The sequence below is a fragment of the Podarcis liolepis genome (genome assembly GCF_965112155.1).
Source record: "Podarcis liolepis genome assembly, chromosome: 3".
NCBI classification, from domain to species: domain Eukaryota; kingdom Metazoa; phylum Chordata; class Lepidosauria; order Squamata; family Lacertidae; genus Podarcis; species Podarcis liolepis.
In genome coordinates this window covers 1,395,426-1,409,912 of record NC_139557.1, presented here as the reverse complement: position 1 = coordinate 1,409,912, position 14,487 = coordinate 1,395,426, and the positions used below count along the sequence as shown (strand labels likewise).

At 43.2% G+C, this 14,487-nt stretch overlaps 1 protein-coding gene across 3 annotated transcripts; it reads left to right on the top strand.

The window, feature by feature from the left end:
* The first annotated feature begins 2,202 nt into the window (after positions 1–2,202).
* ANKRD66 (ankyrin repeat domain 66) lies at positions 2,203–7,028 on the top strand. 3 transcript variants are annotated; one of them, XM_083495096.1, is made up of 4 exons: positions 2,203–2,332; positions 2,712–2,866; positions 3,769–3,997; positions 5,317–7,028. In XM_083495096.1, exons 1-4 carry the CDS (start codon positions 2,274–2,276, stop codon positions 5,534–5,536), a joined length of 663 nt encoding a protein of 220 aa, XP_083351222.1. In that variant the 5' UTR covers positions 2,203–2,273; the 3' UTR covers positions 5,537–7,028. The 3 variants fall into 3 exon arrangements, with proteins under 3 accessions (XP_083351222.1, XP_083351223.1, XP_083351224.1); XM_083495097.1 differs by having other exon boundaries at positions 2,203–2,367; XM_083495098.1 differs by lacking the exon at positions 2,203–2,332 and adding an exon at positions 2,538–2,606.
* Positions 7,029–14,487: the final 7,459 nt, after the last annotated feature.

Genomic DNA, 14,487 nt, shown 5'->3' with positions numbered 1-14,487 from the left:
AATTTTGGAACAAGAGGGAGATAGATTGAAATTGCAGAGTTTTGAGAAATTAAAAAACAAAGTGCGAGACTGGCTTCATTATTATCACATAATGGAGGCATATAATTTGGACAAGAAAATTGGCTTCCAGGTGGAAAAATCAAAATTAGAAACAGAACTGTTAGAACCCAAAACTAAGATTTTGTCAAAGATGTATAACGTGCTGTTGAAATGGAACACACAGGATGAAACGGTGAAATCTGCTATGATTAAATGGGCACAAGATGTTGGACATAACATAATGATGGCTGACTGGGAACAGTTATGGACCACAGGTATGAAGTTTACGGCATGCAATGCCTTAAGAGAGAATATTATGAAAATGATATACAGGTGGTACATGACACCAGTTAAGCTTGCAAAAATCTACCATTTGCCCGATAATAAATGTTGGCAATGTAAGGAAACTGAAGGTACATTCTTTCACCTTTGGTGAATGTGCCCAAGGATTAAGGCTTTCTGGGAGATGATTTATAATGAACTGAAAAGGGTATTTAAATATACCTTTCTGAAGAAACCAGAGGCCTTTCTCCTGGGCATGGTCGGCCAAATGGTGCCAAAGGAGGACAGAACTTTCTTTATGTACGCCACAACAGCAACAAGAATACTTATTGCAAAGTATTGGAAGACGCAAGATCTACCCACTCTGGAAGAATGGCAGATGAAGGTGATGGACTACATGGAACTGGCGGAAATGACTGGCAGAATCCGAGACCAGGGAGAAGAGTCGGTGGAAGATGATTGGAAGAAATTTAAAGACTACTTACAGAAATATTGCAAAATTAATGAATGTTAGAATGATGTCAGAATGAAGTTAAGCGGTTTAAGCAGCAATGTTTTAAAGGTATATGAAATATGGATTAATAATAGGTGAGAACTCAAAGTTATATTATATTAAGTTAAAGGATTAAGACAAAAATAAAGAGGGAAAGAAACTGCTGAATTAACTAACTGAACTGGAATACAAAAAAGGGAGGTGTGAGGAGGTCAGGGAAGCAAGGATATGAATATATGATATGGAAAGATTGATGTGTTTTTTCTTCTTTTTCAAATGTTTTTTTATCTTTTTTCTGTATTTTGTATTTTTCTTTTTTCTTTTCTTATTGTTGTCTTTTTGTTTAATTTTTTTTACTTATGTAACTTTTTTCTTTGAAAACTTAATAAATATCATTAAAAAAAATTATAACTAAAAAAGCATTTTGTGTTAATTAAAAGATTGATTAAAAACCCCAATGTCTGATAAAACAACAGCCACTGTAGCAGATGTTGGCTATTTGCAGTATGGTAGCGCTGCAGAGAGCTTGCTGGGGAGACCATGCATTAAAAAGGGACTCAAAAATAACTTAAACAAGGTTTAATAACAAAAACAAAAACTCATTTTACACTAAATACACCAACAACAAACCAGACCCAACCACCAACCCATCTCCCAGGGTAATGGGAGAGCTAGGTGCTGCTCCTTATATACTACACCCAATTGCTGACACAGCTTAATCAATACAACTCAGCAGCACCTGCTATGTTTCACAGCTGTAAAGCTGGGTCTCCTTATTTTGCTCTGGCCCCTTAAAGACATACACATCAGGTGGAACAATGATGAACCTTTACATTTAAAGAAACCATTCAACAGCAAATGTGGGCTTAGAGTCAAGGGCAGCTCAGGTCAACTGGGACCTTCCCTTTGACATAGACAGCAGCCGTGTCAAGCCTGCTGGTGCGTAGGACTGAACATAGCAGACTGTACACATTTTAAAAAGCACAATATGCTCATTGGTATGGAGAGTTGCTTGCAATTCCGCTTGCCGCTTGCAAGAGAAGAGCAACAATTGGGAAGCCTCAGGTGCTACCCATCTGGAAGCATCCTTCAAAAGAGTTCAGGCCATCCTTTTTTCAGATAGGGAAGAGCAGTTGGAAAAGATGCCTTCCTTAAAATATTTAATAAATCTGCAGCATCACGAAACCTTTCAACCCAATTCTCTTATTGTGCAATATTGAACCTTTACCTTATTTGCACAGGCTGTCTAAAATTCAATGCCTAAGCCTGTGTGACATGCATCTGCTGAAAACATTCCTGTAAAGATTTCTCCTTTAAAGCTCTGCAGCTTTAACAAGGGAGGAGCCAGTTCCCATAGAGAGTAAGTAACAACAGAGGGGGGGGGGGGATTTTGTCATCAGCAGACAGACTTTGCTTTCTTTATTGCAGGGGCAAAATCTCATGTTGTCTTTCTCTCCTAATGTCAGTGGGACTTAAGCCCAAACAAGGGGACATAGGATTGGAGCATGAGCACAGACGGTAGGCATGTGATTCATTTTCAGCAAAGACTGCCTGTAAATATTTTCTTTCTTACTACAGTGGTACCTTGGGTTAAGTATTTAATTCGTTCCAGAGGTCCGTTCTTAACCTGAAACTGTTCTTAACCTGAACCACCACTTTAACTAATGGGTCCTCCTGCTGCTGCCACGCCACCAGAGCACGATTTCTGTTCTCATCCTGAAGCAAAGTTCTTAACCTGAAGCACTATTTCTGGGTTAGCGGAGTCTGTAACCTGAAGCATATGTAACCCAAGGTACCACTGTACCACTAATAACTGTGTCTCATTTGGATAAAAAAGTACAAAATCATGCAGGATTTGGGTTTTCAGTTTTTTGTTTTTGTTTTGTCTTGCACAGAGCTTAATGTTTAACAGCATGACAGAGCTCCACGAAGCTGTAGCATTGGGCAATTGTGACTTGGTGGGTGAGATTCTCAAGACAGGGCTGTGTGACCCAAATTGCAAAGATATTTATTGGAGTGACAGAACACCACTGCACTGGGCTGCAGCAAAAGGTGAGTAATAAATCTCTTCTACTGCATTCACAAAGAGGGTACTAATCTCACAGAAGAAAACAGCAGAATTCAGAAACAAATAGAACATTTCAGTCTCCTAAGATTCTCTGCTGCTGACCTGACCTGAAAAGCGACAAATGACGGCTCATTGAGAGGTTAGTTTCTGTTCACATCGGCCTTATGTGAGTTGTTGGTTTCCTTTTCCACTAGGAGTAGGAAATAACGTAACAGTGTTAAGATGACTGCACTATGACCAATTACTGCTTTTGTAAATGGTCACTGTATTTACTGAATTGCCCCAAATCTCATCTGTTGCCTATCTTGGCCATTTAACAGCATTGCTTGCAATTCTTGTCTTTTCATGCGCATGTCTACACATCAACACAGCATTACACTTTGTTCATTTGATGAAATGGTTTTGAGCCATGAAAGCTTAGCTTAGCTTACAATAAATCGGTTCGTTTTAAAGGCTGGTGGGGGGAACGTGTGGCCCTCCAGGTCTTTGACTCCAACTCCCATCAGCCCCAGCCAGCCTGGTTGAGGGCCAGGAATGGTGGATGAGAGCCAGCATGTGGGTAGCCACCATTTAACACTACACACACACACACCCCTTAAGGTGCCACAGAGACTTGGGCATATTTGCAGCAACCGAGGCCGGCCCACTCACGAGGCAAGGGTGGCAGGATCCACGGGCAGCAGGTCCTGATAGAGATCTTTATTTTCTCCTCCGCCCTTGTTCCTGTTGTACATCTTCCCTCACCCTTCTTACCTGGCAGGGAGGGGGACACTATTTTGTGATTTGCCTCAGGTAGCAGGTGGCTGCAACTGGAACTTGTCTATAATGAAGAAATTCCACTGTGATCCATTTCACCCACTTTGCTCCCATGCTTGTATTTCTACAGGGCACTCAAAGATAATAAAACTACTTGTGGATCATGGTGCTCGCCTGTGCTTGAGAACTGAAGCAGGATGGACTGCAGCTCATTTTGGGGCTGAATCAGGGAAACTAGGAGTGCTGAGAACCCTTCATTCTCTGCATGCGCCTATTGATGCTGCAGATCTCTATGGGGACACACCAAAGAGGATCGCAGAGATCTACGGACACAAAGATTGTGTCACGTTCTTAGAGGTGTGAGTATCAACAAATTGTTAACAGATAAATCAATTATTATTAGCTAGATTTATATCCCACTCCTCAGCTGGTGGAGCAGAGAAACTACATCATTCAAAACAAAATTAAAAAGTTGTTATTTTAAAAAATCAAGTTAAAAGAATGCAATTTAAAGCAGGGATTAGTATAAAAATCAGATTAAGAAGACGAGGCTCTAAAAATAACAGTGTTTGAGTGGCAATAAAGAGGCAGCCAAATCCCCCCTGGAGGGATATTCCAAAGCTCCAGTGCCACAACCTGTGCAGGTGCCTCAGGACCCCCAGGGGAGTTCAGTAATGCTGCCCTGGCTGTGCACGGCTGAAGGCGAGTGTCAAGGAGTCCTGGGGGTGCCAGCCAGGAGGACGGACTGGCCAGGCAACATATAGGGGGGGTGCATTGCCATGAGGGCTGGTTGGCCCATAGTTAAGCCAGCTGTTGATCCACACAGCTGTCCTGGTGGGCTCCACTATGCCTCTCTGGCCTGCGGGGGGGGGGGGGGAGGCAGCCAGGTACGCTTGCCCCAGGCCTTGGAGAGCTAACCTGGCCAGGACTCCTTTCAGCGCCCCCCCCCCCCAGGCCTGCCGGACCTCTGCTGTCATGTAAAGAGCAAGACTCGCACCCCGGCCTCACATAAGCTCTGCAATGGCCTGCCTCCCCTTCCTGGCATCCTAGATCTGAATCAAGGATTTTAAGTCCACCCCCACTCCAACCAGGGGCTTGTCCACACCAGAGCAAAAAGTAGATCCCAACCCATTGGTGTCCTGGACAAACAAAATGTAATATAGAAATAAGTGGTTTAGGTTACTGATTGAAAAGAACCAATCAGCACACTAAGAATATTATATTTTATTGAATAAATTAAAGGTAAAGGTAAAGGGACCCCTGACCATTAGGTCCAATCATGGCTGACTCTGGTGCTGTGGTGCTCATCTCACTTTACTGGCCGAGGGAGCCGGCATACAGCTTGCGGGTCATGTGGCCAGCATGACTAAGCCGCTTCTGGCGAACCAGAGCAGTTCACAGAAATGCCGTTTACCTTCCCGCCGGAGCGGTACCTATTTATCGACTTGCACTTTGACGTGCTTTCGAACTGCTAGGTTGGCAGGAGCAGGGACCGAGCAACGGGCGCTCACCCCGGCGCGGGGATTCAAACCGCTAACCTTCTGATCGGCAAGTCCTAGGCTTTAGCCCACAGCGCTACCCACGTCCCCTATTGAATAAATATGCCATATCAATTCCAGATGGCTTGAGAGGTTTTGTTGAATTTGGTGAAGATGACCATCCTTTCTCTTTCATCTAGGGCAGAGGTAGAGTGTAGGGAGTTCTGTCAGAGAGCAAAATTAAAGGGGACTCAGCTGGACCTGGAGGACGAAGATTGGGAGTGTAAAAAGGCAGAAACTTTGAAAAATAAAGCCTACACACAAAAGAAACCCACAAAAAAGCATGTGGGGAAAGACGACGATCCAACTCCTAGAGTAAGTAATGAGCAGAGCTCTATAGATGCAGCCCAGCTGCCTTAGCTAAGCGACACGGACACCTTCCTTTTTGAGCAGCGCTTACAGCATCTTTTGGTTCGATGCAAACCATTTACTGGGCATATCTAGTAAAAATTAGAGGTGAAACCGGAGCGGCTGGTGCAGGATGCCAAGAGGTTGGTGCCTGGGGTGGTGATGTTCCAGACACAAGGTTTATATACTTATGTATGTGTTTGCCATGTACATTTATGAACATTTATTTTATATTTGGGACCCTAGAATTCTAGCAACAGGAGATAACACATTGCTGGATAAATCACACTGAAGAAAGAGATGCTGGTGATCAGAGATAAAGAATCCAGGAGGTGAATGTAAAGGAAGGGACTGAAGTTTGCAAACCTTCCCACTGTGGAAATGCTCAAGCAAACAGCAAATCGGAGGTCAGAACAACGGAAAACCAGAGTATAGCACTGGATTATTGACATGGTTAGAGCTTGTAAAGCAGGTCCAGAATCAGATCACCTTTGTGCAATTTGTATAGCTTTGCAAGAAACATGTAGATTGCTGTAACAGCCCATATTTTATTTTCTGAATCCAAGTGTCTCCAATTATAGTTTGACTTCCAAGTACGAGCAATGCAATGGTTGTGCCAATGCCCAAAATTTAGAAAACTGCAACAATGGACTGTTGTCAGACTTTGGGGGATTGGATCCCTCCCCCTGTGGCAGCAAACAAGCAGATAAAACGAAAGGAGCGTTCTTACCAAATAAGTTATTTAATGATCACAGCAAGAGACAAAGGAATGCATATCTCTCTAAAAAATGGCGTTGCTCCTAGTAAAGTTTCACCCCTCCGTCCCCATTAATCTACGTCACTCCTATGTTCGGTAATCTGAGCTTGTTGCTGCTGAGCTCTCTGTTCTATCACTCTCAGAGCCCGTCTGGTCTTAGGCGAAGGGGGTCAGGAATGCTGTCCAAGGACACTGAATCTGCCAGCTCTCTTGGCGTTTCCTCTTCTAGCTGTTCCTCCCTCAGTATTTCCCAGCTTTTCCCTCTGGACTATGTCCCTCTGCAAACCACTGTTCTAAATCAATACTGTCCTCCTGCCCTTGGGAAGGTTCAGAAAAAGGGGGGTGGGCTCCCATCATTCCTCCTCAGTCCAGCTCCTGACAACTGTTATCCCTTAAAACAGCTTTTCCACTCAGGAGGAAAATCTTCATGCCACATCCTTAGAAAATGGAAGTTGGATGAACAGCCACTGAGCTTTCAGACTTGTCCAGAGAAAACAAACCCACTGAGTTCTATCCATCATAATGAAGCTCCAGGTTTCTGAGAAATGTAAATATGGAGAGTATTCTTTTCACAGGCATGGTGTCATATGCTCAGTTTTGCATGCTTATGTAGAAAAGCGAAGTACCATGGATAACAGCATTTAAAAACCATATGAGAAACATGGTGAGTTTCATTAACTCTGTGGAAACCTGAAGGTTGGAGTTCCAGATGCTATAATAAACAAAAACTTATCTTGCTATGCTTCACACAGTTTAAAATTGTTTTTGTTGTTGTTTTGAAAATATATATGAATAAGTCAATCTTCTTAATTCCCTGCTACCATTAAACTGATATTGGACTCACCATCTGAATTAGTTTGGTAGCAAATATATTCAAAAGTTTGTGGACATTTTGATACATCATTTAGATATATTCTGGACACACTTGACTTCCCCTAAACAATCCTTGGAACCACAGTTTGCTAAGGTTACTGGAAATCGTAGCTTGGTTTCCTTGATTCTTTAGCCTTTTGCTTTAAATGTGATTAAAATGTATGTTGTGGATGTGACCTAGGAGTTTCAAGAAGTAGACCCTTTCCCTCAGAGCTGCAGTGAGACAATGGGGGAAGTCTTTCTAAACAAAGGATTCCTTCCTCCTATTCTTCTTCAATTTCATTTCTGCTCCACTGGGGGGCAGGGGGGATCCCTTCCATTGGCAATATAGAAGGGGAGGAAAGAAAAATGACAGAAAAGCAAAAGAATGAAACTGCCTCATTAAAGGGTTGCTTTTAAAAGTCTTAACCTGAAGGACTCCCATGTCCCTTATGCACCATCCAGAATGGTGTATCGGATCCCTGGGATCCTTGAGAGAAGGCCTCCTGACTTCTATTAGGGCTCATCTTTTGCTGCCCTGTGCCTAGAAAGCAGCAAGTGTCTGAGCGGTTTCCCACCTGTCCAAGCCCTGTGGCCTTGGCCCGGCCTCTTTCCCCTGAAAACCCACTCTTCAGCACTCATTCGGAACCAACAGCTATCTGCGGAAAAACCCCTGGCCGTTTGTTCCAATTCAGCGCTATGTCATGGGTTTTCCTTGGAGAAAGGGAAGTGTGGACGAGCCCTTCGTTTTTACACCAACAGGCAGGTCAGCTGGTGGCACCTTTGGAAGACTTCCTCTGGAAGCCAAACAGGAAGCTGCCATTCTAACCTTTTGTCACCTGCTGAAAATGTTCTTTTTCCACCAAGCATTTTAGGATAATTAATTTGATTCAATGTTGGTCATTTCTCTTCGTTTTATAATCTTATAGTGTTACGATGTTTTAGTGATGTTATTTTCATGAGAGGGCAGTTTATAAATATTCAGAAATATAAATAGAAATAATAAGTAACAGTGGATTGAAGCTTAAATTAAAGTGTGGAATCCTACATCATGCTAAGACAGTGGTTTTCAACCAGTATGCCATGGCACCCTGGGGCGCCTTTAATATAATATTAATAATATAATATAATATAATATAATATAATATAATATAATATAATATAATATAATATAATATTTCCCCAGCCACTTTTGGCAGCTCACAGCATATATAAGAACATACTAAAACATCAAGCATTAAAAACGTCTTGATACATGGTTGCCTTCAGATGTCTTCTAAAAGTCATAGTTTTTTTCTCCCTTGACATCTGATGGGGGGGGGGTTGCACAGGGCAGGCGCCACTACCGAGAAGGCCCTCTGCCTGGTTCCCTGTAACCTCACTTCTTGCAGTGAGGGAACCACCAGAAGGCCCTTGGAGCTGGACCTCAGTGTCCAGGCAGAACGATGGAGGTGGTATGCTGGGCTGAGGCCATTTAGGGCTTTAAAGGTCAGAACCAACACTTTGAATTGTGCTCGGAAATGTACTAGGAAGTCAATGTAGGTCTTTCAGGACCAGTGTTATATGGTCCCAGCGGCCGCTCCCAGTCACCAATCTAGCTGCCACATTCTGGATTACTGTAGTTGTAGTTTCCAGGTCACCTTCAAAGGTAGAGTCATGCGGGAGATAACTAGAGCATGCACCACTCTGGCGAGACAGTCTGTGGGCAGGTAGGGTCTCATCCTGCATACCAGGTGGAGCTGGTAGACAGCTGCCCTGGACACAGAATTAACCTGTGCCTCCATGGACAGCTGTGAGTCCAAAATGACTCCCAGACTGCACACCTGGTCCTTCAGGGGCATAGTTACCCCATTCAGGACCAGGGAGTCCTCCACACCCACCCGCCTCCTGTCCCCCCAAAACAGGACTTCTGTCTTGTCAGGATTCAACCTCAATCCGTTAGCCACCTTCCATCCACCAGCTGCCTCCAGGCACTCACACAGGACCTTCACAGCCCTCACTGATTCTGATTTGAAGGAGAGGTAGACCCTCTGTCCCTCTTTCTGTCCCTCCCTCCTCTGATGCCCTCTCGCCTCTCTGATTCTCAAAGGCTTGCACAGCTGTTTATTGCAGCAGCCCTGGCTATAAGCTCCCCAGGCGAATGGTGCCTCTCTTTGGGGCAGGGGGGCACCCAAAGACCAGGGGCAGCAGCAGCGGCTGCCCAGAGGACTCCCAAGGAGAGGGAACACTCCACAAGGGAGGGTGTTCGAAAAGGGTTGAGGGGCTGCCAGTTCTGCAGGCAAGGGGGGACATGCCGGTAACTGGGCTCCGTCCTGCGCCCCACAGGGGTGCTGCAGAAAGAATGTAGTTGGTCAAGGGAGCTGTGGACCCAAAACAGGTTGACAACCTCTGTGCTAAGGTGACTGTTCCAGAAGCACAAGCATTTCTGCTTTCTAGAAGGAATGTTTTCTCCTCTTTCCTCTCCCTCCTCACACTATTTTATATATTTATTTATTCATTCCACCTTTCCTCCCAGAGCTCAGGGTGGCACACATGGGCCTCTTGGGTATTCCTCATCATTTTATCCTCACAGCAACCCTGTGAGAGAAAGTGACTGGCCCAAGGTCACCCACTGACTTTCATGTCTGATCAGGGGTTTGGACCGTGGTCTCCTAGGTCTTAGTCCAATACTCTCACCGCTACTCCACATGGCCACACACTTTTCGGGGGTTCTCCCAATGGTTCTGAGCCAATTTGAGGAGGGTGCAGAGGCATGTGAAGAGACGGGGGGGGGTCATTGCACTGGCTTCTGTTACCTCAACAACTTATTTGGCTCCAGCCCAATATATTTATTTATTGGTTTTTTTAAAAATAATTTTTATTAACAGACCAATCAAATCACATTAATTCCAAATTACAAAACCGAATTTTAAATTTTTTGTGGGGGTACCCATGCTTTGAGCTCCGAAAGGGATCCAATCATCTTTATTGCTGCTGCTTTGATGTTCATAGTTCTATCCAATTAGTATTCACAGTTCTGTCCATTCCTCTCTCTATTATTTCCTCATCTCTTCTTGTTGTTATCGTATATTTTTCCTTTCTTTGTAACCTCTGATAGACTCCACAAGTGAGTTGAAAACAAACATTGTTATAGTCCTGTATGTGTTTTCGCATTAATCCAAAGGTCATATTCACACAGCAGACGCCATTCCAGCACTTCCATAGAAAACAGGCTTAGCGTCTGCTCATTAATCTTCGCAGGCTTGTCACTCCCACCTCGATCTTTTCAGGGGGTTCTGCCAGGTCAGACACAGAGTCCAATATAATAACAAAGCCACGGCTTCCTCCCCCTCTTGATCGTCAATCCTGCAACTGTCATGGTGAATCTCTTTTTACAACTGCGCCATTCCAAAGGCCTTCCATTGCTTTCCAGATCTTCCACAAACAAATCCTTTGGTTAATAATTCATTTCCACACACAGTTCATAAGCATCCTGCTTATTATCAATTGTTGCAATGGTTCTTCTTTGGGGGGGGGTTGTTAGGTAATCACATAGAGAAAAAAAGAAAAGTTCCCCCCCCTTTCCGTCCCGTTCCGACATACCGACATCTTTGATGTATCTTCTTCTTGATTTATTTTCCTGTTGAATCCAGCCCATCGCTCAGCTTCACAGAGGTCACTTTAATTAACTCCCTTTCTTCACTCAAGAAAGGGTCTCTAATTGTTTATTTTGAGCTCCCGCAACCAGGTCATGCGATCAGAGATGGCGTCCGGGAGAGCGAAAAAAAACCCCACACGAGAGCTGTGCACCTAGTGCCCTCACCCCCTCCTTCTTTCGAACTCGGGAGTGATTTATTGGCAGCCACAGGCGAGGGCAGTGTTTTCCCAATTCCCTGGGAAAACCATGGGAGGCTAATTACTCCCATATTAGCCTCTTAATTACCTCGTGTGAGCTGGAGAGATGGTATTGTCGGCCATCTTCCAATGCGCCCCTAGCAGCCCCCAATATATTTATTTATTGAATGTTATTCTTAAATTTGTTCTTTAATTGTAAATTGAATTGTCATTTTTTTTAAATGATCCAGTTAAGATGAAGAATTCTTTTCATTATAATCTGAAGAATTATTCTCTGAAAAACAGTTTTCTCAAAATGTTATTCCAAAAGTTAGTAATATATATACTTGCTACTGCAGAAGTATGTATTACAAAGCCTGGGAGAAACAGTGGCAAAGTAGCTTAAATAGGTGCGACCCCATATTCTAGTCAGTGGCAGCTCATAACACTTTGACTACTTGGGGCTTTTTGCTTTCATCAAAGGAAGACTTGCACAGCACTTATTCAGGAATGTGTGTGATTTCACATGAGTAGAGTGCCACTGACTAAAAGTCCATTATCCTCTGCACATCTGTGGACGAAAGAAGAACTTCTATGCAAGAGGGCCCAAGGTTTTCAGACAAGATTGACTCTCTGCTCCTGGCAGGCTCCCTCATACAGACACAAATATTCTTAATTTTCTTGCCCTTTCATCCAGTCCATCATAATGATTGGTGTTTTCTTTAATAGGCTAATTGTAATGCATATTTTCACTCATTCTATACTGTAGTGGAAAGGTTATGCATAGTTCAAGAATCTGTCTCTACACAGAAAGATTCAGTTGGCTCACTACTTCATCGAAAGACTCCACTATCATTTTATTCTATAGGGACACAATTTTATTTTCAAGATTTTTTTAAGTACACAGCAGGCAAATCAGGCTAGAATACAGGCTCAGTCAATCAACAAAACTGCTTTATCATCTTCTCCGTCCACAGGATTTTAATTTAATGCAGTTCCTCATGTGTCACTTGTCTCACTTCTGGATTACACGAATATGAATGGGTGTTTGGGATGCAGCTCACGCTTCCAATCATTTTTGATGGAAGACAGAATGCATCTCTCATCACACCTTTTCCAAATAAGAACATGTGCCTGATATAATGCACAACTCTACCGAATTCCCTTTCCAGTTTAGGATTTCCCCAAATCAAGAGGCTAGATTGCGCGGAAGGGCATGCATTTAGAATGATGGCGCAAAACCGGCTTGCAAGACTGCTGTCTGGAAATATATTGGACAGAAGGACCATCAAAGACACAAAATTAATGACATTTATGACCAAGAGAGAAATGATTATTTTCACAGCCTGAAAATGGGCAGCCATGCTTGGGCTGCTGAAACTGGCTGAACTGTTCTGCATCTGCTGGGTGTGTCTCCACAGAGAAAAGAGTAAGAGAAAAGTTGATGTGGTTGAGATGAAGAAAGCCACTGTGAATCCCAGACCACACCACAGAAACAAAGGAACCAAATCTGTTTCTACTGTAAAGCCTTCAAGCGTGACATTTCCTAATATATCAAAACTACTATTGTTTTGGCATGTAAAGATGTAAATTTCTTTGAAGAAAGGTGACGTAGTTGCCAATGATCCAAGCAAAGAAGCCAGAAGCATCCAGGGTACCAATCTGGAGATTCTCGTCTTCAGGAGGAAGAAAATGTAGTGCTGGAAGTTAGCAATCTTTGCACAGTAAAATGTACACAGGCAGGCAGTGAAGCAGAGGTTGGTACAATTTAGAAACCACGTTGTAGCTTTGTATGTTTGGTATAAACTTGTTTCTTCAAGTATCGAAGGAAAGAATGCTATCCAGAAAATCTTGATAACTATCAAGCACATGTAGAAACATCTGGAGACACCAAAAGCAGTCAAGATTTTATCAATGGATTTCAGGTGTCCATTTCTCATCCCATCAATGCAATTCACTACAGCAATGAAAGCATTCAACGACATCCCAACAACAGCCTCAATTGATGAGCAAACTATGTAGAGTATAACTGGGAGTGGAAAACGCTCCGCTCTTTGATAGTTGCACCCTTGGTCTTCCATTCTTCCAGATACACAGTCTGAAAAGGCTGTAGTCTTTAACTTTTGGATAGCACATGCTTTATTATCCATGAAATTGAGAAGTGATGCTGTCATAGGGCACCTATTGCACTCTGATTTGCATTCTTTTTTTCATGGGGTGCAGAACAACCAACTCTTTTGCCAAGAGCTTGTGGCAAAAAAGCAATGATTTACATGACATTTACTCACAATCCCCAGAGCATTTGTTTTCAAGGTTATGTAGAGATGCATTCTATTTTTATCTGAGACTGATGCATTTCTGCAGGACTTGAAAATGATGGACAATTTGCACCTATTATTTCTTGCTAAAGAATAGTATGAAACCCTAGGCAAATATCAGAGGGAAGTGTAACCTAATATTTAGTGATGCTGGTAGAGCTAGGTTGCTGCCAAACCATTCCTTAGAGCTGTGGCTTTGACTTTAAGGGTGCACTCAGACCTCTTTCCACAGGGGAGAGCTTTGACACCAGCCTATGCCAGGAAACACTCCAGAGGCACATCTTCTGCACCAGTTTTCCAGCTGAAACTTCTCAGGCTGCTCCCAGATGTCCTCAAGTGCCCTGGCTGACTTTCTGCATAGTTCAAGAGTGAAGGAGGAAGGCAAGGCTGACAAGAGTGATGCACAGAAGGAGAAAGGGACAGCCTTATATGCCATGAATGGAAGTTTTTAGAGAGTGGAATGGTAGATCCCCCCCCCCCCCAGCTCTTGAATCTAATAGTTGCTGTTAGCAGACATTTCAGCTTGGGTAAATTAGACTGGAATAATCACTTACAGCTTCTGGAGTTCAAAGGCTTTAGTCATGCTAGATGAGGTTGCTATTAAGTGGATTTGTAGCTGGTTGACTGGCACGACCCCAAAAGTGTTCACCGATGGTTCTTCATTATCCTGGATGAAAGGGACAAGTGCAGGATTCTCTTTATGAAGGAATTGAGGAGATACTCGTACAATTTGTGGAGGACTCCAAACTGGGAGGGGTAGCTAATGCCGCTGAAGATAGATGATGCTGAAGACAGATGCCGCTGAAGACAGATGACCTTAACAGTTTGGAGAACTGGGCCCAAACGAAACAAAATGAATTTTAATAGGGGCAAATGTAGATTCTACACTTAGGCAGGGATAATCAGACAGACAACTATAGGATAGGGGACATCTGGTTTGACAGCAGTATAAATATGAGAAAAGCATCTGGGCATCCCCTTTCACCTTAGAAATTGCAGAAATGTTTATTGTGTTGTGACCAGTGTATAGTGATACATTTCCCCCTATTGTTCCAAATTTCCTAAATCAACATCAGAACAGAACAGAACAGAAGAAATATCCAGTGATAACGCTTTTACCCAGTAGGCTGGGTATGGAAAACAGTATTTCTAGTATTTGTATGAGTGAATATTTGTTTTCTTAGTCCACATTTAGCATCACTACGCATGTAAATGTGGGAAAT